The sequence below is a fragment of the Tetrao urogallus genome (genome assembly GCF_951394365.1).
Source record: "Tetrao urogallus genome assembly, chromosome: 6".
Classification (NCBI taxonomy): Eukaryota; Metazoa; Chordata; class Aves; order Galliformes; family Phasianidae; genus Tetrao; species Tetrao urogallus.
This window is the reverse complement of record NC_136819.1, coordinates 16,765,534-16,790,660: the sequence shown is the minus strand read 5'-3', so window position 1 is coordinate 16,790,660 and position 25,127 is coordinate 16,765,534. Positions and strand designations below refer to the sequence as shown.

Here is a 25,127-nt window from a genome sequence, read left to right as displayed (position 1 = left end):
GTTTAGCCTGGGTTTTGTATGTGAATTATCGTGTGCTTGTTAAAGGGAAACAGAACAAAGACGTTGCTGTTTATTTTTATTTTATCATTTACCTACCAAGCCAAAATTTTACACCATAACATTACAGGAGAGAAAAACAAAACCAAAGAGGCAGAACATCATTTACCATTTCTTAGATTAATGAAAACAATACATCTCATCTTCTGTTCTTCTGGATCTTTTGTTTAGAATTGAATCAGATTTGCACGACAACAGAATAAAAATATTTTCTTCTTCAAGACTGGTTTGTTTCCTCTGGTGAAGATAAATTGTCAAGTGCTCCCACCTCTTCGAAGAAGGAAAACAGTGAATTAGCAGATGTGTAAGTATGCATAATAATATTGTCAAGTAAATCATAAGATCCAGTTGCAGTAGTACGCATTTTTAAAAATATTTTTCTGTAAGTGGCAAATCTTTGCACTTTTGATAGGTTACTTTCTGAACTTTTTATTTCTTTTAAATGTTAACAGCCTGTTATATATTGTAATGTTACTTAAAAAAAAAAAAAAAAATTACAGTGACAGAGTGACACTACTGATATCAAGCGTCAAAGGTTTTAATATCAGTGACAGCCACATGCTGTTCTACTTCCAGATTTACATGGGCAAGACTTTAAAACTGGAGGGAGTAATTTTCAAGAAAAATGGCTGAAGCCACTTTTTGTGATCTCTAAGGCATTTCTTATTGAGATAATACCTGAAACAATCACTTCATCTTGTAGATAGGTAGAAATTTGTATGTAATCTGAGTATCACCATTCCCTGATGCTGAATTCCATGAGTGGGTTCACACACCACCTTCAAAGGAACATACCTACTTGAATATATTTAATGTGGTAAGGTGACATTTGAGGGAAAAGGTTAAAGCATCTCCACCACAGAGATGTAATATCAAAGTATGTTTTTCACCTCCAAAATTCACAGATCTGATTTGGTGTAAAAGTTTGTACTAGGTTTTGGCAGTACCTGTTAGGTATTAGGTTAGGGGATAGTGTGACAATATTCTGTCTTTTATAACCTGGGAATACAAGAACTATCTCAAAGAAAAGCCATTTTTATATGTTCTGGAGATACCATTTTCCTGTATTTCAAGGGCAGATAACAATACCATCTTTTCTGAATAAAAGAAGGTGTTTGGCATTACTATGCTAAATAGGGAATTGATAGTTACAATTATTCTATACTTTTTTTTCCTCATTCGTCCCAGGGAATAAATAATTTGTATTTCTATGAGATGCATTTCATTTTCTTGCACAGTGGACTCTCACACTCTGCATGTTTTGCATTCTTTCCTTTTTATCCAGTTATTGCTTTTGCTTCCCTAGGCTCAGACAGCAAGGTATGGAGATAAATGTCTAGGGCTCCTTTTCAGTGCTAAACAAGCTCTTTATTTATCCAAAGTGAATATACATGCTAATAATGTTCTTTAAACATATGTATATATTTGAATTCTCTCAGGCTGTTAGCACTAGCTGTAAAGAGTTTTTATAACAAAGGCAGATTTGATTAAGTAAGCATTGGGTTGTTGTTTTTAGTAGTGAAAATTATTTTGCTTTGGTGAATGCAAATCATTTAGAAAACTATGCCAGAGTGTCTAGAATTTTATTTCCTAGGCATACAGAAATTTCATAGGTCTATTGAATGTCTTTTTTTATAATGAAAGTGATATATAACACCTTGTTTTTCTTACTATTCCACACCATATGCACATGACAAAATTGCTTATAATTTGTTGTATTCAAAGAGAAGAGTATAGAAGTAATAGATGGCCTGCTTCCTGAAACAGAGAATTCTGCAATCACTTGCAAAGAAAATGTCATTTTTCTCCTCATTATGTTCTTTGCAAATATATGTTAACGTTTAAAATATTTCATAGATGGTTTTAGGATGGCAGAAGACATTTTAAAATATGTAGTTGTCTTTTTTTGTGTGAAAGTTTGTTTTGGTGTTTTTTTTTTTTTTTTTTTTGAGAAATTTATGAAGAAACCATGAATTGTGATTAAAATGAACGAAATCGGAAGCAGACAGAATTCTACTTTACCTAATGATATAATGAAACTGCTGTTCTGACAAGATCAGCTGTGAGCTCAGTTTTACAAACCTTGCCAGAGCTCTGTGACTTCCCATACTTTTGCCAGCAGCATTTTGAGCTGTTTGCTAACATGCAGTTTAGTGTTTTTGCAACTTTATGATGTGGCTTTTGTGGAGAATGCAAGGAGAAAGGGAGATGCATTTCTTCATTGCTAGCAAGTCTATCTGAATTTCAGCCAACTGCTCTTGGAGGTAAACTGAGCCTTTATTTAATTTGTTACTAAATGGTTTTAATAACTCGTGTGTTATCAGACCGTATTTACTTTGTTTTCAACTAGCTGTGAGCTGGCTCCGTAACATTTTAACAGTAACTTAGTATATTTACTTTGTTTTCAACTAGCTGTGAGCTGGCTCCGTAACATTTTAACAGTAACTTAGTATTTTCACAGTGCTGGGAGTAATCAAGTAGTACTAGAAACCTCTTGTGCTGGGTATCCATTCACCTGCATTTTGACAGGACTGCTTGTACTCGTGAAGTCAGATGTATTCCTAGATATGTTAAAGGAGAACTGACTTCCTCTCCCTTCCTCCCGCTCTTGCTCCCAGAAATACAGGCAAATCTACTGCAGACTTGTACATGCAAGACTAGTCCTGAATGTCACAGGAGAAAGGCCAACAGAAACAGATCTTCCGTGCTTCTGCTAAAAGTAACTGGATTTAAAAGGCATTCACTTACCTTTGAGATGCAAGTAAGTCAAAAATTCGATTATTGTGCGCGCAATGTTTTCGTCAGCCAGTGGTCTTCCAAGATTTCCTAAAAAAAATAAATTGGTCATTACTTAATATGGCGTAAATGTATCTGTTAATTGCATATAACATTGTGACTAAATTCATAAGGATCCTGGAAAGACGATCTAGGAAAAAAAAAAATCCTTAAAATGGAACGTCACTTTTCATGGAAGAGCAAAGCAACTTTCAGGTATGCAGCTGCAGTTCTCAAAATGGAAATTGCACACTTTGTATGCCATTGCTGCAGAGGAACTACTTTGACAGCTTAATAGTCATGATTCTTGAGGCCAGTGAGCCTCAATTTAGAGGAGAGTTATCCTTTGTTCTCAACTCCCTCTTTTGTGTCTGCTAGCTTGAGATGAAAGGGAAGGGTCAATGTAGCAAATTCATCAGCTTTACAAAACAGTTAAAAGTTCTGCATGAGGTCTGACATTGTTCCCAATGAGATGTTAAGTGATACAGAAGTGATTTGTAGTCCTAACAACTGGGTCTGGGGCTTATCTAAAAGCTCAGAAGGATGTGCTTTTGCATATGTATAACAAGTATTATTTACTCCCTGTAATCTTGTGCAAGTTGGCTTTTTGATACTTCTTAAACTGCTCCAATAATCAAGTGTTCTCAAAGCTTGTTGTTTACTTGGGAAAATGAGTTATATGTTTGTTGTGTGTATTAAAACAAACAAACAAAAAAACCTAAAAAGTGGAGACATCTTGCTTTTTATCAACGAGGTGGAAGCTTGTTCCATATTAGAGAACAAATTGTAGTAATTTGCAGAGTGTTTTAGTTCTCTACATATAGAAGAGATGGGTAGCAGAATCTGACTCACAGTCCATTATCACACTGGTGAAAATACTGTCCCTTGATGTTATCAGTGAGGACATGTTTCATCTCAGAAAATAGTCTGAAAGGCAGGTTTTGCAGCTGGTGAATGCTGGGGGAATTCTTCCATGACCGTAGAAATGAGTCATTTCTATAGTGACATGCAGACCAGAGAGAGCTGTACCGCCCACAAGAAAAATATTGATGGGAAATTGTAAAGCAAGAAAGTTTCTGATATAGAGACAGCATTTAAGGATCTGTGTGGAAGTTTGTGTTTAGATGTCTTAGCTTCCAGTCTTTGGATGGACAGAAACGTATTAACTCTTATGTAAATAACACTTGTGTTTTCATTTGAAATTCTATTCTAAATTTCATTTTATTCTGATCTCATTTGTTATGGATTTTTGTGATGATAAATATGATCATACTAGTCATCATATTTTATTTGTCATCTGATATCTATTGCATATATATATATATATATATATATATATATATATATATATATATATATATATTAGGGACTTGAGAGTACACACATTCCACTGAGTATATATGACTGATTTTGTATAGCCAATTACTTGCAGACTCTAGCAACAAAACAGTTGTTTGTTTGCTTGTTTTGTAGCTTAAGGTTTTTCCTTAAATGTTCTCATAGATTTTGGTAAGGTTTGGGTGTTGTTGTTTTAAAATATAACTACAAACCAGCACTAAACTGGCAGTCATTTTGGAAACACAAAAACTGAGGTAAATATTAATTTGAGTTGACTTTAATTGACTTGCCTTAGTTTTGGGGCAAAGCCAGTTCTCTAGCTTTAATAAAAACAATGCAAATTGCTTAAATACAGAAACATTGTGAAACTTAACTTGGAGAGCTTATTTTAAATGACTGACAATCTTCTAACATAAGCAGTGCCATACAGTTTTAATTCAGTTGGTTTCAGCTCTGTAATATCAGAATCAAAAAATATTTGCCTGTTTCTGTTGATTTCCCTGCTGGAAAGAATGATCTCACTTCTTAGACAAAAATGAGCTCTTGATTGTCTGGGGTGAAGTCTGATATACTGAACTGTGTATGCAGAAAGAAAAAGCAATGTATTTAAAGTGTAATAAATCATACTGCTTTTAAAGTAATACAATTATGGCACTTTTCCCAAGGCAACAGAGAGTTTAAGCACACTTACAGTCTGAGTGGGTGAAATTTAAATTTTCTTGCTCACCAATACTTAGTGGGATATCTGCAAAAGTGCAGGAGTAGCCTTATATCTAAACAGTTAACTTAGATCAATGACAGTAAATAAATTAAGACATCTTAAAAAATCAACAGTACTAACTTTCAGAATTTAATTACCTGCTTTTAAATCCTCATCAGGCTGTATTTCACGTTTACCAGTGAAACCATGTTTGTCATTAAAAGATCTGTGGTTATCTACTGCATCTGACAAATAAATTAGAAATCAGAGGAGTTAATTGACTTGGCAGCAACCTTTACCTCTCATGGATTTTAATGAAAAGATCACAATGAACACTTTTGTTAGATGCTTATGTACAAAAAAAAAAAGTCACTAAAATAACCTTTCTTCCACATTTGTGGTTATGATTTTTATCATTTTCAGACTCTGTCCTGCATTATGTGCATACTTGTCAAACCTGTTACTGAATTCAATGGAAGGTCTAAGTAAAATGTAAGTTTGTACATTTGGGTGTAATCTGGAAGGCTGTTTTTGCTACCCTTTCTCCTGCTATTAGAAAGTGTTGCCGAGGTGTTTACGTAAAGAACAAGCTGCAGATAGATTTTTGAAGATTATTCATGTAAACTATCTTACATGCCCCTGGTGCCTCTTCTCTCCCCCTTGCAATGGGCATTTCCTTTATCATTAAAAGGTGATCAATACGACCTGCAACAAAGGATGATTCCTATTACCCAGTCTTAGATAAACGGCATTTGAAAAGCACATTTCCACATTTGTCAATTGGGTTAGATCTGCTGTGGGGCATAAATTTGCAATGCCAATTAACACACTTAAGATGCATTAATCAGTTTTATGTATCCTTTTATGTGGTCTGTATATGGAGAGTTACAGTAGGTGCTGCAGCATTGGTCATGTGTCACTGAGACTGAGAATATACAAACATTGGTAAAAAGTGTAATTACATTAACCAGAAATAATGATGAAAGACAGATATTTGAGACAGCTTAGCACTGTATTTCCATTTTGCTTATAATGTACATGCATTTTCTTACAAATGCACACACAGCATCTATTTTCTTATAATCCAATGATCTTTCATCTTTGTGAACCAGTATATGTGGCTGTATTTTGAATAGTATGTACCTGATGTCATACAATGAAGTGTTACGGTTACAGCCATGACTTTGCACTTTGTTATTATTTTAATTTGTTTGGATTATTATTTTTTTTTTTTAAATGGTAGTATATTAAAGCCATTTTCAAACAGATTTTAACTGAAATCTGAAATAAGTTGAGTAATGCCAGAATTTCACATTCTGTCACTCTTCCTCTGACATCTGGGATGCTATGATGTCTTGTAACACTTCCAGGAAAAAGGGAAAAAAGGTAAAATGAAGTATTTGCATATGGAAATTACAGATCAGTAGCACAAAGAGTGCCTTAGATGTGCATCTGTGTATAAAGTCTCACAGCATGACTCTTCTTCTGAAAACAATTGTTGCCTAAGGCAACTCAGCTCTGTAATAGGCACGTAATAAATATCTAAACAAGCATTCAGTCTTTGCAGGCTCAGTGTAGTTGTCAGAGAAGTGAGTAGCACACAACAAACGAAAGTTTTACAAGAAGAAACTTCTGAGTTTTGAAATAGTACGAGAAAGAGCGCTTGACTTACGTGGCCCAAGTAGGTAACCAGCACTGTTCAAAGTCCAGCCCCTTTTTTCTTTTGCCTCAAAGAAAGAAAAATGCAAGTAGATTAGTGCTTGAGCTACGCAAGAAGGCAAACAGCACCCAAATGGATGCTCGCTTACCAGAAGTGTCTTCTGAAGGTTTGAAATACAAGAAATATGGTGAAAAATAATATAATACTATCAAAGCATTTACTACTGCTAGCTCCTGCCTCCTAGTGGTTTTGTTGTTGAAATCCATGTACTGCAAATATTTCCCATCATATAATTGAAACTGCAAATCACAGTTTGGAGGTAACAGTTTTGACTTTGCATTTTAAGTTTGCTTCCTGATAATCATTTAGCAAACAGCAAAATTTTCTTTCAATTGCTTGAGTTTACGTTACAGTTTCTGTTAAAGTTCCGTATCTGACCCTTTCTGAGTCAGACAGGGATGGGTACCCATTGAATTTTGCTCTAGACCTTTGTTTCTTATTCTTTGTGACTTGGGAGCTATTATTCAAAAGCCTGGTATTTAAGTAATTAACAGCCCCAAATGTATGAGTGCTACATCTTGTCTCACTGCTGTATCTCTAAACACAGGGTATATCATGAAAGAGCTCACTGTCGCTTGTCAGCTTTGACACGGATGCTGCCCAGTGGAAAGGACCCTCACGGGAGATGAATACTTACAGACAAAACCAGTCCGAATGTTTCTGACAGGGCGGCACAAAGGATTAAAGACAGAAACAGGAAACCCGCACACCTCTGCATCTGAAAAGAAACCGCGCCAGGGTAAGCTTCAAGTCGCTCGCTGCCTGGCTTCTAGCTTGGATCCGCATAGCAGGTGAGCAAACTGGCCACTGATGAGGGGTGAGGATGAGCCTTCGTCCCGCGGGGCCCACACCCCGATTCCCTCTGGGGAGCGGTGGGACAAGGCTGAGAGGTGGGAAGGGACTGAGTACCTTGAGCTGGGGCACAACGGTGTCTCACAGGGAGCTGGCAGGTGGTGAGATGGCTGTCCCACGGCTGATGCCGGAATGTCCCACGGATGCTGGGATGTCCCACAGCTGCAGTCCCGATGGCTGCTCCCCGTGGGCACTCACTGCATGGCCCCGGTGCACGGACACAGCTCTGCACACCCTCCCTTCGTCCCCTCCGCTCTTTATGGGCTGCGGAGCCCCCCCACTCTCCGCCTCCCGTGGGTCATTTTACCTCACCAACCCACTGCATTAGGAAGGGCAAAAATTATAGCAATTCAATTAGAGGCTTTTGGAAGCACGACGCAGGCTGCAGAGAGATAACTGTCCGGGCAATTAGCCATAATTAGGGTGGCCCTGGGCTAGCTGGCAGTGAGAAGAGCTCTGTCCTGGGCAGTCTGGCATGCGCTGCAGTGTGCTTATCAGTGGAGACCAAGCAGACGTAGCTGAATTCAGCTCGCTTTTCACTGAATCGGCTATGGAAGCAGAACTAAATACAAACAACTATGTGTGATGCCCACAAGCGAGATTTGCAGTGTTTGGGCATTGCATTTGGGAAGGCAAAAGACTTTACGCATTCCCCATCCCACGGTCCCTTAAAATGCCTTTGACTCGCATGCCTTTGCCCCAGCATCACAGCAAATAGAGCTAAAGATTCTCAGTCATTGCACTTTCTTGCTGCTTTGTACTTCTTTGCTAGTTTTGGAGTGGGTCAGAAATATGTTTGTTTGTTCATTGCCTAGGCTGCAATACAGCAATGTTTTGTATCTGAGATATCACTTTTTTCTTCTCCTTAAGGTCTTGCGTGAAGGATAGTAATGAAGCTCTCCCCAGTGATGAGGCATGCCTCAGCATTTTAATTACAGCCTGTGAGATTTCAGTTGTTTATCTTATTTGTGCTTATAGCCAGTGTACGTATGAGCAAAACCAAATTACGAGGCATAGATCCCAACGTCATTTCCCAGTGTCAGGGAATATACCCTGCCAAGTCATATTTTTTCAGTGTAAGTCCCCTCAACTCTTCTTTCAGTATGAAGAGCCTAAGAGGTGTTGTACAGAATGTTATACTTCCAGCTCCTTTTTCTGAAGCTGCTTAATATTCTTTGCAAACTTTTATAGTGTGTGTGTGAACTTGGATATAGAGTAAAGGCTGCTAGCAGGTAATACAATATCCTATCTTCTACTAGCTTAGAAGCAAATAGCATTTTTTACTTAAAGTAATGTATTGTTCATATTACTGGCTAATGGCAGAAGCTGTGTCTTGTAGCTTTGTTTTCCAACTTCTTTTGTCTGAAGCCACAGCATTGCAATTATCTGATCATCACTGAATTCCAGATCTAAAACTGCTTGAATGAAGTTTATTTTATACAGTTGTTAAATGCTAATGTACATAAATGGGAAGCAAGAAATTTGCTTTGTTGTTTTGTATTATTTGTTGAGGATGTTCTGTCAGCTGTCACATTAGCCTTTTAATTCAGAATAGATAGATCTGGAAAACAGCACTGTCTTTTTTTTGTGAAGAGTTGTTTTTCTTTATCAGAAATGTACTTCTGAATGAAATTTCTTAGCTTTCTTGACATCTCAGAAATCTTTGAAACTTGAAGCATCTCTGAGACACAAAATATTTTCTATGTGTTATTTGAGTGTAATTACAGAAATTATTAAAGCGAAGTCAGAATTTGCATTCAAGCAGTATTATAAAAATGTATAAATTCTGTTATCTTTGACTACTGTTTGTTTGTTTGTTCAAGATCCGGTGAAAAGTACTTGAAACAATGTGTGTTAACCTGTGTTTTTTATTCCAACTTTGCATCACAATTCTTGCATCTTGTCAAATTTCAGGGGCAGATGACCTCTTCATCTTCACTAGAGTCAGATGGAAAAGGAAGCCTCTTTGTTTACTCAAGTGTTCAATCCATCATTTGCCCATTATACATTTTGTGTAAATCCATCTTTAGGTTAGTGTCAATTAAATAATTTTATCAGTCCTTCCTACAATTGATGTTCTCATTCCCACAATTTTCCCTGTTTTTTTTTCTTCTTTAAGAATTCTAAACCTCGCTGCTTAGAGAAGAATTAGAATTTAGTCTGAAGCCTGCCTTTTCTTGCTTAGCTTCCAAAATGGCCTTCTGCTCAACTACATGGTTTATTTTCCCATTGAGATGGCTCTTCAGCATGCAGATTCCTCCACTGATGTATTTGTTGGTTTCATTTTGTGAAGAAGTGTTAAATCCTAAGGTAGTATGTGTTGAACAGCAAGATTTTCTTCTAGATGCAATGGATGTGGTAATATGATTTATTTTATTTTTCATTGGCAAAAACCATAAGCAGCTATGAATGAGTGTTTATATAATGTTCTGGAAAAACACTAAAAATAAGAGTGGATTTGAGGTATGTTTTGGCAGGAGCTGGAGATACAGTAGCTTCCTTCCCTGTAGAGCTTGCTGAGAGATAATAAGTGAAAAAGGAAGAAATCATTCTGCTATTTCTTTATTGAAGCTGTACAGCCTGGATAGAGGATATAGTAAATAAAACACTAGAAGTATTCACAGAGTGATGCTCAGTTTCATGAAAAATGAGCTTTTCTTCCCAGGTGGTATCAAGTGTGACCACACTGTTAAAGATCATCTTCAGGTATGTATGCAAAATCTCTAATTTTATATAAGCAATGAAAATGAATTCTAGACTTGAGAGATCAGTTACAAGACAAAATTGTTTCCCATATGGTGGTGTAATTCCAGCAAAACTTTGATGTTACAGAAAGAAAATGCTTTATTAGGGGGAGGCCATCATCCAACTAACAAGAATTGATTCTTTTAAGAGCTGTGGAGATGTCTATCTCTGAGTCTATTTCAGTATGTACTAGTGGGCCACTGACTTGCAGTGCCACCAACAACTTAAGTTTTTGGTTTTTTTCTGCATTGGAAACTATTGTAGATTTTTAAGATTGGTGTTTTAACTCTGAATACAGAAGTGTACCATAGCTGAGCATGGAGGTCACAAGTGCAAGGCTTCATAGGACTAAATCTAATTCTGAATGGGAAAGACATTTCTTTCCAGTCGAGTATAGACACTGACAGCTTTGGGTATCTAGGAGCAATGAAGAATTCCAGATGCCAACAAGACTGTGAACAGCTTCAGTGATCTAAAAATGTAATGATAGTTTGCTGGTAAATAAAGGCCGTGTCACAGAGCAGCAGTATTACCCCACTCTTTGATACCTTAGCTGCTTGTTATTAACCTAACAAGGCAGAAGCTGATGACATTGCATTTAGTCATGTAGATCACACAACTGTATCATTTTTAAGGTAGCTTACTCTTTAAGTCTTTGAGAAAGCTCTGGATTATTTTGCTCCTTCATATGTGTAGAACTTGCTGCTGCTCTACTGAATATGGAACTGAAAATATGGTGGGGGGGGTTTCCTTGTGGCTTTTTTTTTCCTTAGGAAAAAGGTAGTAATAAGTGAAAGGTCATTTTCTTCATCCTTCCAGAGCTTTTACTATTGTTTTTCTCCCACTTTTCCAATTTGTAATTCCTGAAAAATGTAGGCAATTTTCACTGAGAGTATCTTTTACCCATTTTACCACCTGCAGCTCAGTGTCAAATAGAACTAAATATTATAGATATCTTCTGTATGAAGGGCCATTTTCTGTTCTGAATTACACTGATATCAACTAATAATTTCCTGTTCTTACATCAATCAGTGTGTTAATAGTGCTGTTATTCACACTACATATATCAATACAACAAAATTATCACTTATCTTTTAAAATGTTTTTTACTTCAGGATGCACATTGATTTTAGGCCACTTGTGTATTTAAGAAACAATAGAATAAAAGGTTTGGAGGAATATTCTCAAAGAATATATATTGTTACATTATTGCAGTATTACATATTGCTATACACTCAATAATACTGTGTAAAATCTTGATTGATGATTCTTAAAGGAAAATCAAATATTTGTCAGATTTTAGGATTAGCCAACAGCTTCAAACCATTCAAGGACAGGTTGCCAGCCAATGCAATTACATAAGCTTAATTTCCTAAAGATGCCAGACTGAAATAGAAGCTATCTCGATGAGAGTTTATCTAATAACCTGTGAAAAGCCCTGAGATTCTGAAATAGAAATTCTAAGAAAATACCATTTGTCAGGGTTTCTGGTTCTCTCAGTAGTGGATCAATACCTGTTGCACATCCTACTGTATTTTCTAGTCTCCTGCATCCCCAGATTACTGCTAGTTGGGCAAAGTGGCTGTATGTAGTAGAGCCTCTGCTCCACCACTGTCATTTATAGGGCCCCGCAAGGAAGGGAATGGTTTCAGAGACACTCCCTCTCAGTTTGTAAAAAATAAAATCTTGCATACGTTGCAAGTAACATTAGTTCCTTATCTGACAGCAGCATCATAACTGTCAGAATTTCTGCAGTAGCTTTGAAATCTCTTAAAATTTACAAAGAAAATTTTCCAGAAGTGGAAAGGATTTGGCACATTTGGTCTAACGCAAGGAAATGTTAGCTGAACAGGGAGTTCAGCTCCCACATCTTCTCAGTGGAAAAAGAAATAGGGAAACAATAATGTTCTGATTTCTCTCCTCTAAGTCTTTTGCCCATCACACCTGAAAACCTTCAAAACACCAAACCAACCCCAAAGTTTCCCAAGCCAAAATCATTTCATCTCAGGCTTAAAACAATTCTCAGTGACCCCACTTTCAAATGTAGCATTTCAGCTCTGATAGAAGTAACAAATCTTATGATCTGTTGAGATATGTGGTTCAGGAGAGATCATGCAAAACTGAAATTTGCTTTAAAATGATCTTTGTTCTCATTTCTGACTCAGGAGCAGGCAAAACTTCTGTTACGTTTGTTAGGATATATGCTGAGATCCTGATGTGTGCTGAGCACTCATAACATTTCTGATTCTCAGTGGGAACACAAATGCTTAATAGCTTCCAAGATCCTAGTTTCCATCAAAACTTTTGACATATATTTGGGCATATTGGCCTTTTTTTTTTTTTTTTTTTTTCTTTTTAATTTGAAGATTGAATGTGGAGCAAGGGGGAGAAATGTCAGTATCTCTGTGCTGCATGTGCCATTTTCCATGGCTTTGCAGAATAAAAATGCCAATGATAGCACAGGATAGATTAAATAAGATACCCATGCAATGGTTTCCTATCGCTGAAAATGAATGTTTACGAATTCAATAAGGAAAAAAAAAAAGCTGCTTACTTTCTGTTTGAGTACATGGCTCTTTGTCTTTTGTGGGCACGAATAATGCTTATTCTTTGCAGCGGCTACAGAGGGAGCCCGTGCTCTTAATTTAGATCATTGCTCAGCCAGTGTGGGGTAGGCGAAGCTTATTTGCTTGGGAGAAATTAACAGAAGACTGAAAGTTTGAGGCAAACTAAAACCACTAAGCAAAGGCTATTAAGGTGCAGACAGTCTATTAAAATGGTGTATTAGAAAAAGGCACATGAACAAATTCCCCAACAAATCTCTTAAACAGCCCTAGCAAGACTGTAGTAAATTATGGTCCAGATCAGACTGAATTTTCCATCACACTAACTTCATTTGCTTAGCACTGCCTCCCACCCAAGTTTTCTTATTACAGGAAAAAATGCCTTTGAGAGTCTGAGATAATCACGTTCCCCAAGAAAACTCTAGAGAATAAAGAAGTATAGGACATACAGGGTAGGATTCAGCTTCTTAGCTTGAGGAACTTACTTATATATGAGTTAGATATCAAGCTCCTATGATAGGTGGAGAGGAAATCAATACGGTCAAGAGTGACACCACTTAAGCTAATATAACCATCTACGTGTGGTTGCAGTGACCCATTTGGCTAACTATCCATCAATTGCAATAAAATGCTTGACATGTAGCTCACCTTTAGGGGCCTAAATTAATGTCAGATAATTGCAGCCACAAATGATATTCCTCTAAACAATAAGAAAATTGTTTGATTATTATCCCTGTCTAATGGGAATAAGTAGGACTGGATTAATCTGCAAGAAAAAAATCTGCCGAGGGTGACTATTAGGAAAGACTTAATAGCTATATGGTAGAAAAGGACTCTTAAAAACCTAGTATTAGGGGATTTAAGTGCAGGCTTCTGTAGAGAACAGATTGAGGGAAGGTGTCATGTATAATGCAGGCCTACTTAATACTTTAGAAGTGAAGCATTTCAAATGGGCAGTCTCTCCAGTCTGCCTGTATGCCTATCTGTGTGAACAAGACCTGTGCACAGCACATTTCTTACAGGTGTTTCCAGCCTATTTATGCTATGACATGATCTGCATTTGTTACTGCTGCGACTGATCCCAGCACATGCAGCATCTTTACTTGCCAGTTTCCCTTACTTGCCTTCTTAATCTCCTTTACTCTTCCTTTGTCATTCTTTTGCACTGCTGTAGAACCACTGCCCCTTTTCATATTCTCTCTGTCCTTGCCTCCTTTTATCTGTACTTTCTTTACTTTCTTTTTTTCTGCTTTCCTGAAGGAAAATAGTTTATCAGCATCATTTTGCTGTCTTCTTTTTTCATTTTGCCTCAGAGCATTTTGGAAAATGCTAGAAATGAAGAAGGCCACCAACCTTAAGTCATAATCTGTAACAGATCAGGTTTAATTAACTTAATGCTTCCTGAACTATTGAATTTCTTTTGATTTTCGTAGGTTGATACAGTAATTAAATTGGAAACAAGCTGAAGAAGTTGTCTAGATCAGCTTCTGTAGGTAGCACATCCTCTGAGCTCTAACCTCAGAGCCTTACCTGAGTTCTGAGTGTTGCCAAAGGTGGAAAGTCCCCAGCCTTTATGGGACCCTCCTCCAGTGTTTGGCCATGCTCAAGATGATTTTTTTTCCAATTTGCTTTTAGATTTATTAGAATTTTCTATATTGCAGTATCCTATCATTGCACATGTCCTAAACTGTTTGTAGCTGCAACAGGAGAAAGTCAGATCACTGCTAGCACTCTTTGACAGAGTTTGTATGAAACAGAATGCATAGCCTCCATTAAGCTCCTCTTGTCTTTAGAAAAATGTCAAAAAAAAAAAAAAGAAAAAAAAAAAAAGAAAGCAAATACAGTGGTTGTTTTTTTGTTTGTTTGTTTTTTTGTATTAGTTGTACCTGAATCTGTACCATAAAAGAAGTCAATGGGTTTAACATTTGAGCACTTTGCCTTATGCTATTTGAACATCAGCAATTATAACCTGACATTCTAAGAACCATGACTATTTTATATGTGACTGTGAATTAGCAGTAATTTAGTGAAAACAGCAGCTGTATTTTGGAATAGTGATGCTGAGACAAAACTTATTCCAAAATTTATTCAGGATTTCTCAGAACCATCTGTCATCCTGTTCAGCATTATGCCCTATGCCTAATCACTGTAAATTGAAAAATAGAGCCTCCTAGCTGCAGAATAAGATCTACGTATTTAATTGAACGGATTGTTGAAGATTTTATTCTGAATATAATACAAGTTTAAAAAGAACAAAGATCAAGGCACTATCCAGCCATGGTTATGGGAGCTGGTTGCATTTTACCAGAAGTCTCGCAAGCAGTAACCAGCTGCACATGCAACTCAGTTATCTGTATTTGACTCTTAGATTCTAAATGCATATTTCTAGTTTGCTTATCATTACTAATAAAATTGCAGAAGGTGTAGCTTAAACATCTGCTGATGTTATAATAAACGGGAAGGTAATTACATTTGTAGTTCTTCCCTATCTCTTGTAAAAAAAAAAATTTCCATCTGTCCTTCCATTCAATGCTGCATATTTACAATTTCTTGTACTTACAACAGAGCTGTGTAAGACAAGATTTTCTTAGCTAGCAGTGTTGAGAAGTACTGTTTGCTTAATCAGCCCTTGGCTCTCTATGAGAAGTTCTTGCAAAGGAGAGGCCAACAGAAGCAGATGTTTTTTAATGAAAGCAATTCCATTTTATTCTGTCACTTACAGAGCAATTAAGTGCTACCGATCCAATCAAATACAATGAATATTCAGTACCTCTTTAACATTATCAGCCATGTTATTGAACCAACTGAAAGCATGCCCCTGTGGCACACAAGGATTATAAATAAATCCTTATTACATCCTTTCTTTAAAACTTTTGATAAATGCGTGTTGTAAGGGCATATACAATTTTCCAAGTAGACATATTTCCTTGTATACAATTGAAGACTACTCATATAATGCACAGAACAATTTCCAGTGATCTTTCCTCTAATCTGTTTCCAAAATTCTCACTATTAATATCTCTGAGGATTATATAGTGAGAGTTCTCCAGTACTTAATTTAAGCCCACAGAGCAGTCCTGAAGAAATTTTATGTGTTCTTATGAGAGTAAATATATCCTTTCACTTTCTTTTGAATTCCACCTGATCCTTTCAGTAGTATCTGGTCTCTTTTCCAAGGGCTATGCAGTAACAAAGGTCTATTTTCTTATTAGCAGTGCAGGCAGGCAGATCGTGATGGTCCATTTTCTCTTACTGAGTCCGGGAAAAAACATGTTCTCTTTGCTTTGGCCTGCAGGTTCTAACAGATTTGTTCGGTTTACTTTGTTGTTATCATCCTAAGAAATAAAAGTGAAGAAGCCTTCTAGCTGCTTCAAATTGGAGTAGTAGATGTCAACCTTTTAGTATCAAGAAAGAAAGAGTTTCATGGTTTCTACTTGTTTCTGCTCTCCATTGCCAAAGAAATGGGGAAATTTAGATCTTATGAGGGTCTTCTCTCATCAAAAGAAAAATAGGAAAGGAGCAAACCAGACGAATAATTGGAGAATCTGGAGATTTTGTTGTACCTGAGGGATTAATGGCCTCCCATGGGGACAAAAGGCTCTGACCACTTGTATACATAGAACAGAAATTATTTATGCACTTCCTTGGCTCGGCTACACTTGCAATGTTTGATTAAACTTTATGTTTTAGGCAAACTGCCATAGTTTTTATACAGTTAAATATCAGTATGTTCATACATTTTTACAGTTAATAGCAGTAAGTCTCCTGTATTTCTCTACTGAAGTTGCAAGAAAATAAAGGAAAGCTTCTTTGTAACCTGTAGGTCACATGAAAGCGCTGATCTTATATGTATTATGCAAAAACTTGAGCTCTTTTTCTTCTGAATGCAGGGGCTTAATCTGTTGAAGGGCAATCCTGTGTAGGTGGATGCTTCATGCTCCTCTTGTCAGCTCCTACTCTGTAAACTCTTAGTTTTCATTTCATTTTGCTGACTTTTCTTACCATTCTTTTAATCAGAGAGATTATAGAGGTGAAATACCCGAGATTCATTAACAAGAAGAAAAGCAGAGATAAATGCCTCCTCAAATTAAGATTTTCTTTCTTGTTACATTGCTCAGAAACCTATCTGCTTAAGGTGAGTTTTTTTTGTCTTTTAAAGTCTCCAAAAGATGTTAAGGAAAGGCACTGATTGTGATTAAAGAGCTGGCTTCTCTTTTGTAATATGTAGAGGAAATAAAATCAACATTTTTATTAACTGTAATGACTTCAAAAGTTTATAAAGGCAAGTAAATGGGTTAAGTCCCATTGACTTTCTGCATTGAAGACTGCCAGATTTTTCTCTCCAGGCTGTTTTCTTACTCAACAATGGGCAAAGAGAAAAGTGAAAGTTCTGGAGGACCTTTACTCTGGCAATTCGTATCTATTATTCATTGGAAGGCATGATTTCTTTGACCTGTAAGTCTCAGATGTCAGGCTATAGAAGGAGGTGCAGTTTGCTGTCATTCTGTAAAGATCATTGTCTGCAGATGCAGAACCTCGTGTGACCTGTTCTTTAGAGACTGCTTGTTGAAATGCTTAGGTAGTAACAATTCTCATTCCTCTTTCCCAGATACTGCTGTGCAGCAGTGTTTTCCTTTCTTAAATCTGCTGTCCCAGAGAACATCCAGCATCACTATGGCTCAGCCGTGAACAGCAGAGGATCCCTTTGGAGCAGCTGGATCTGGCTGTGATTTGATGTGGAGCAGTGTCCTGTTGCCAAATCTTGGCATGTAAGCCCACTACAGAGTAATATCTTCTGATTTTATGACTAGTTCCATCTCCAAATATAAAGGTATTTCTGTTTTTTTTTTTTTTTTTTTTAAAAAAAAAAGTACATATGATGTACCCTTTCTGTATTATCAGACTTTAATAGAGCTGACACAGGGTAACTCCTTCACTACAACTGAACCTGACCTCTTTTTTCATATCTTCGTACCATTTTCAATCTTTATTTCTGTTTTTGAATTTTTGTGTGTGTGTCTTTCAAAATGTCTTCCATCAAGTAAAAGGTCATTTTATAAACTTTGCTGTACAAAAAATGAGATTGATGTATCCTGCTTTTCTTCATAAAGCATGGCTGAAGTGCTTTGACAGGAATTGCAAACATTCAAAACAGTAACAGGCTGCCTTAAGAAAATAAGATCACAGAAAGCTCTTCTGTCTTGAAATCCCTGTCTCCTCTAAGTCAGGGCAGCATGCCATCTTCTTTAGCATGCAGACCAAAGTGTTTCCTGGAAAGAGACCAGAACGATTATGCTTCAGGTACTTCCTGTAGAGTAGCATAGAAGAAACTCCAGCTGGTTTGGGATGAACTAGTTTGGGTGCTGAGGAAATGGTTTTACTGGGAATGCTTTTCTTGGAAGAGCAAATTATTTCTTGTTAGATTAATTGTATTAGAGCAACCATGCTGTTACTGGCTCCTGAGCCATCTTAATCTCTCTGTACACTAACTGCAAAGGCCAGCTTTCCTTCTCAGCACTTCGTTGTTGTATTGAAGTTATAATCAGGTTCTGATTAGCAATTTGACTTTCTTCTGTCAAGGCACACCTGAGCATAGAGCAAAATTTGGAAAACGATTATGTCCTGATAAAATGAACTTTCTGATTTGGAAAGACTGACCATGATAGAGGTGCTATTCTATGGTCTTGTCCTGTTCTTAGATGGTTTGCACTTACAGTTGCTAAAGTTGCTAGATTGATAAAATTTGGAAGCTAAACATAAGAACAGATAAATGCCTTCTGGAGAGATTTCATCAGGAAATATCTTTTCACATAATTTTCTTTTAATGAAGGAGGATGGTGGTGTTTCATATGGAATTCTGATTTCTGAACATCTTTTATCTGTTTGATCTGACACTCACCTATGGTCAACCTGTGATTCTTTCCACTAAATGTAAGGGAAAAAATCATCAAGACTAAATACAGGAATTACAGAGTTCAGTCTCATCACCAGGGCAATAAAGCAGAACCATTTCACTGTCTGTCTGCCCCTCCTGTTGCTTTTGATGATGTATGTCCAGTTGGTACCAATACTCTGAGTTTCAGCTGGAATTTCTATCTGGGCTGTTAGCGTTTCCAGGATGGATGAGGAAGGACTGAACAAGTGCAGTCCAAACAGATTGGATTTGCTTCGTATCCCTACAAACGGTGGGGCTGTGGCAAGCTGCTGCATTTGTGCATGAGAGAGAGAGAGAGATGTTGTGCATCACACACATAATGCACCAAAACTGCAAGCAATTTTGCCTGCTGCATTTTCAAAGGAGAAGGGAAGGGGATTTCATTTTAGGTATTCACAGATGGAAAGGTATTCCCAATGCTGTAGCTGTGACTCTCAAGGATTGGCCTGAAAAAATAATTGGTTTTTTTTTTTCTTTTTGTTCACTGTATAGGTAGATGTGGACCTTTTTTTCCCAAATTAGGATCCAAATTTTTACAGCAGATCTTCAGAGATATACAGGACTTCCAAAGCTGGAGTTGTCTTTGTGAAATACATGTGTAGTATCATAGTAAGTACAGTAATATGAAGCAGGATATGCATTATTTCTGTAGTTAAAGGTGTTAATGCATTCTCATAGAGTTTTATTAAATGAAGTAAGAAATTGATGGCAAATAATTGTTATATTTTGTAATGCAGTATGTTGTGTTTGGAGTAGTTGGGTGGAAGGAAGCACTTTTATTTAAGGCAGCTCTCAGGTACAAAACCATCTTACCAGAGATGCAGACCAAAAATCTCAAAAGCAACAGAAACCTTTGCTGTTATTAAAAGGAAGTGAACACATTTCGGTACCTGCAAGTAGTCAGAGAGAGAGTGGTGTGGAGGACTTGATCTCCAGTAGGTTTTTGAGCCTGGTCTCAGACTTCAGCTCACTTGTTTGAAAGTCTGTTTTATGATAGCGCTGTCACATCAGCCAGATTTTTATTAAAAAGGAAGAAGCAAAAGCAGTATCTCATGAGGCTTTCAGGTTGGCATCTCTGGAATTATCACACGCTTTTATTACATAAACACTGAGCAAAGAGTGATAACTCAGCAAACACCTTTTATTTTCCATATTGCTTCTGATTAGTTTCTTGTTTTGATATTGAATGTTACCTTTACCAGCTTTGTACTTCCAAAAGGAAAGAAAGCATTGGAAAGTGTGAAGAGGCAGAAGTTAATTTGTTGCTATCACCTATTTTCTACCTTGCCATATTTCATTCTTTTATTATCTCCATCCACATGTATTTAATTTTGTTTTTTCCCTGGGCAAATAGTAAAATCTACTTTTTCAAACCCAGGTGTACCCATAGAATATGCTATCATGTCCCTGATTTTTGTGATCATTCTGTTTCCTGGGAGTTACTTGGGGTTTTTGTTTTTCTCAAGAAGAAACATTTATTCCACTTGCCAAGTAGGGAAAACCTAATTACCTTGTTGAACAATCACCTGAATGGTAGTTTACAAGTACTGTTCTATGAGCATGTTTTATCAGCTCTCACCTCTTGACTAACACTGCAAGAATGGCAACAGAGAGTTTTATGATTTGTGTATTCAGTTGGCAATAGAAGTAAAGTAAGAGTGATTTGTAACTTCTTTGGAAGTGCTATTGCAAGCTGTTTATAGATTCAAGAAGAGATCACTGCACGGATGGAGATGTCTGTATGCAAAACCAGAATTCATTTTTGTTTCAACTATTTCAGGTTGGTAAGTACCTGAATTGGGAATCAGTAGATTCTCAAGAAAGTGTTTCTGAATACTAAGTCAGCACTTTCTCTCCCATCTGACAGTATGAGCAGCTATGGTCTTGTCTTAGGAGCCTCAAAAAAGAATTCAACAATTTGCTTAATATTAACACATAAATCATTTATTTTAAAGATTCTATGTTTCACAAAAGTGTAAGTTTGTTCTTCAGAACATCAGCCACAAATTGTTGTCTTCATAAGCTAGCCTTCATAGTAACACTGTACTTTTTTTTTCTTTTGCATAGAATATGAAAGAACATTAATTCTTCACCTGAATTGTAATAACTTCAATTTACAAATGTTGAGCTAAAACGAATGGATACTTTTCCTCAGATTAGTTCCAAGATCAGGTATGTCTTTGCATTTTATTGTTTTTCCTTTCTTCTTTTCCTCCCTCCACACCTTTCTCCCCTCTCCCCTTTCTTTCTTACAGCACCGCAGTTCAATTATTACTGAAAATTTACAGGCTCCTTTTTCCCTAAATAATCAAATAAAGCAAATCAAATAAGCCAGAAAAAATCAGAAATATGCCTGGCAGACAGCTAGCCTACTAGTTTTCTTGTGTAATTGAATAATATTTATCAAATAAGCTTTGCATATACTGGAAAAAAACAAGAAAAATTACAGACAATTAAAATACTTATGCCTGTTTTTCATTAGGTATCCACTGTCTTGAAAAGGTAAATGTGCATTAACACTTCAAGAGGAAAATACACAATTTCCTAAATGTTTTTGTGATAAACACTCCTCTCAAGGTATATTTTGCTAGCATGATAAAAATAGCAATGATTTTATTCTGTTTCCAGTTTATTTTTCTTTATATGTCCAGGATACCATCAATGTATCTCTGTGAAAAGAGTTTTTATCAGTAACTGCAGCATCTGGCATCACCCTCGTGATTGAACAAAGAAATGAAATGCTGTGGGCGGTCAGAAGGGCTACCAATGCTGGTGGGTAAGGACGTCTGCACAAAAATAGACTCTTGCTTTCCCATCTGTCATTTGCTAATCAAAATGGTTTACTCCAGTCTTTGGAAGTTGGTGAATTTGGACTCTGCTGAAGGTCACACGAAGTGTTTCATCATCAAAGTCCCAACACAAGAAACCTCTTACTTAAAAAAAGAAACTATGTTTTGATGGATTTCTCAGTTACAAGACGATATTCTGTGAGAAGAATGGTCCCCAGTAGGAACCAGTAAATTACTTTTAAGATTGTAGATGGTTTTTGAATTAGGAACAATAGGTGGTTGAGCAAAGGTGGTTCCACAGAAAGATGGGAAGAGAAAGTTTCTGCTGGTAGGCTGCTCCCTAGACTCAGGAAAACCACATCAAAAACTTTCTTTCTCAAAATTGGGGAAGAAGAGAGGAGCAGGATTTATTTTGCTTACCAACATGCAAGCAGTGGCATGTGAGCCCAGCAGTTGGGAAAGCACCACCTCTTCAATACATCTAGTGGACATTAGGGTGCAAACTGTAATGTAACTTGAATGACTGGTTCTTATGTAAGTACCCGTATGTCAGACCTTGCCTGATTTATGGCACAGGGATTGCACAAGGCTCTGTTCTATTCTCTGTAATGCAGAGATGATCTGAAGACATTTTTAATGATGTCTGCTCAATACAGGTAACTCTTGTGTCAAAGTAAATTCCAAAAACATCCCAAAACAGGCTCAATGTATTTCAGTATTTTTAATATTTAGCTGGTGTGGCTGATAGTCTGCACCCATTTCCTGGAGAACCTTGTCAAAAATATTTGCTCAGTTCACATAAATGTAGTTTCCATTCAAGAATTTCTGCTGGCAATTGATATTCTGGCCCAGTGTATTAGCTTGTTTCTACCTGGAGCCCTGCTGAGTGGGACTCAGGGCTGTTGGTTGCTATAGGTTGCTATTAGAACAGTCTAACAGTTTTGTAAGTCAGTAGTTATTTTCACTCAGAAATTCAACTCAAATATGAAATGAGACTTAGCTAAAGGTGGAGGATGATGATGGGTTATGAAATGTGGCGCCTGAAAAGCTTCTAGTTCATAATTTTTCAAGTCTTGTGTATTAAAATTAAAATAGCATCTATTTTAGTCCTACCAGCAAACAGCTTGCCAGTAAATACTTGCTGAAATTCTGGGTGTTTTAAGAGCCAAATCTGGCCATAAGCAGCAGGAAGAAATCATTGTAAAATGCAGGGAAGACAGAGCAGGTGCTTCTGCTGTATTGTTTAGCACGAGACACCCAAATGCATTGCAGAAACCTGACCGTGCTGCAAGGTGAACTGAGATAGGTGTTTTTCATCTTTTTCTACTTGAAGAACCAAAATGCCTTATTTTTGGACTGGGTCACCCCAGGGTTGTTCCCTACTGTTCCACACTGTCACCTCCATAAGATGAACAGATGTCCCATCAAGATGTCCCATCTCTTAAAGGACATTTATGCCTTTGATTTGATTCTATGGATGACTGTTTTTTCATCCTCATATTCATTTACCACACAAGTGAGACTGCAAGAATCAATAATAGCTTTTCAAAATACTTCTGCAGAATGTTCCTGTTGACTAAATTTTGTTAGTTGTTCACCTTGTCATAAAGTAAATCTGCTTGTTAACGGAGAAAACATTACCGTAAAGTTAAAAGAGCTTATTTTGTGCTGTGCTAAGATTGCACTGAATTGCATCTCTGGAATAAAGCACAGATGTGGTTTCAGATTTTAGACTGTGACTGTTAAAAATGCCGTGTTTTCCCTGGCCCCTTTTTCATTTGTAACCCAAGTACAAGAAGACAGCTAATGACAAAATGCTGGAAGATCCACCATTAACTGCACAGGCAGCAGTGACTTGCCTCGTGTTACCTAGCTCTCTTCACTGCACAGATCTGATAGTTCCTGTGTGCACAATGCGAGCAATTACTGGAGTTGTTGAACTCTAAGGAAAATGCTTATCTTCTGAAATGGCAGCTCTGCCTTCTTCTGGTCTGAAGCCCAGATGTTAGAAATAGGCAGATCATTTTCTGTTCTCTGATTTCTCTCATAACAGAAATCTTGATCTTGGTTTCAGAAATTGTTACCATATCTTTAAAGCGCATCACATTTATCTGTCAGTTATCACTGCGTGGTCTACAGATAGAAAATGACATCTGTAGTTAATATAAATGGAATTTACTCATTTTAAGTATATTTATGGTTAGCTTGCTTGCTTTATTTGCTTTTTATTCCTGCATTAACTCTTATTTGAAGAATGTATGTGGTATTTAGGGAAATTTTAATGATTTCAAAACCATTTCAATATTTAGATGCATCTAAAATATTCTTTATTAGCCTTCTGTGGATGAAGACCTTTAAAATGCAATTGGTGTCAGCCACAATGCCTTGTGAGTCATTCTGGGCTATTAAGAAGCATACTAATCATTTCTCAAGCCAGCACTTTTAAAACAAAGTCCTAATTCATGGACTATTTGGAAAATGTTAAATAGTAGAATAGTCCTCATCAGCAGACTAATCCCACTGTAAGCAAAGTGGATTACCTTTGTCTGTAGGCACATCTATGTATCCTTATCACTTTGTTTTCTGCACTCTGTTCTACTGTGCAGTCTGGTTCCTCAGCCAGTCTTCATATTGAATTTTGCTGAAGTAGTTATAATAGTTATATAATTATTTATAACAGTAAATATTAACTCTGCAGTTCATGAAATCGTTCATAAATGTACTTCCATCACCTGGCTAAAGGATGCAGCCCCATTGCCTTGGGCTCAGATAATACTTCAGAAAAGTGTGCATGCTGTTAATGCTCCTTTTTTAAAGTGAAAAGCAGCAACACAAAAAGAGGGAGATTGTCAGAATCAGACAGAGGAGCATCACTGTCCTCAAGGTGATACAAACAGATTTCTCCATTCCTCTCTCTGGATTCCATCGCTATCTAGACTGCAGGTCAGATGCTGACTTACTCTGCCTCTGGTTGATCTGTCATCTGCTGTTGTACCTGCTCTTGAGAGCATATTTTCTTGCCAGCCATAGCTGTCACTGAAGTTTTCCTTTTATCCTGTAGTTATGTCTCGAAGAATTAGGGACATGTTAATAACTGGTACGATGTTTCCTAGAAACACTTTTTATTTATGGTTACACTTACACAGTTACACAGTTTGTATGAATGCTATACAAAAGATGCTACCAAAAAAGCCAACAATTTGATGTTTTTTTGACTTTCCCAATCAATTTTTCAATGTGCTGTGGCTGTTAAGGAATTTGGCCTCCTGCCCTCCTGCCTTTCACCCTCAGAAATACCTTCAACTCCTCAGAAACGTACTTGTGGCAAAGCAGACAGAATGCTTAAATAATGCTTCTGGACATTTTTCCAGCTGCTCTGTGGGTTCATCTTCGTAACCCACCCAGTGAGGTTCATTGTAACCCACCCTCACCATAGCTGTTCCAGGGATGTAGGTACGTGTGGATTCTATCAGAACATTGGGGTAGTCACTGTAACAATGTTTGGCTATTTATCACGTAATATGGAAATGTTTCATTTCAATTAAACATCAAGATATAAGACTTCTAGGGAGATTGCATCACAGATCAAAATTCATGAAGTAATTTTAACAGGAAAGAATTAAAACGTAGATATTTGCAGCAAACATGCATT

The 25,127-nt window shown here is 37.0% G+C and overlaps 1 protein-coding gene across 2 annotated transcripts; it reads right to left on the bottom strand.

The window, feature by feature from the left end:
* Window positions 1-274: 274 nt before the first annotated feature.
* Window positions 275-7,308, bottom strand: GAL (galanin and GMAP prepropeptide; the record flags this gene model as incomplete). 2 transcript variants are annotated; one of them, XM_079537395.1, is made up of 6 exons in its annotated part: window positions 275-327; window positions 2,806-2,883; window positions 5,029-5,115; window positions 5,504-5,575; window positions 6,543-6,597; window positions 7,228-7,308. In XM_079537395.1, the coding sequence occupies 6 exons, from the start codon at window positions 7,306-7,308 to the stop codon at window positions 275-277; spliced, it is 426 nt and encodes a 141-aa protein (XP_079393521.1). The 2 variants fall into 2 exon arrangements, with proteins under 2 accessions (XP_079393521.1, XP_079393522.1); XM_079537396.1 differs by lacking the exon at window positions 5,504-5,575.
* Between the last annotated feature and the right edge of the window lie 17,819 nt (window positions 7,309-25,127).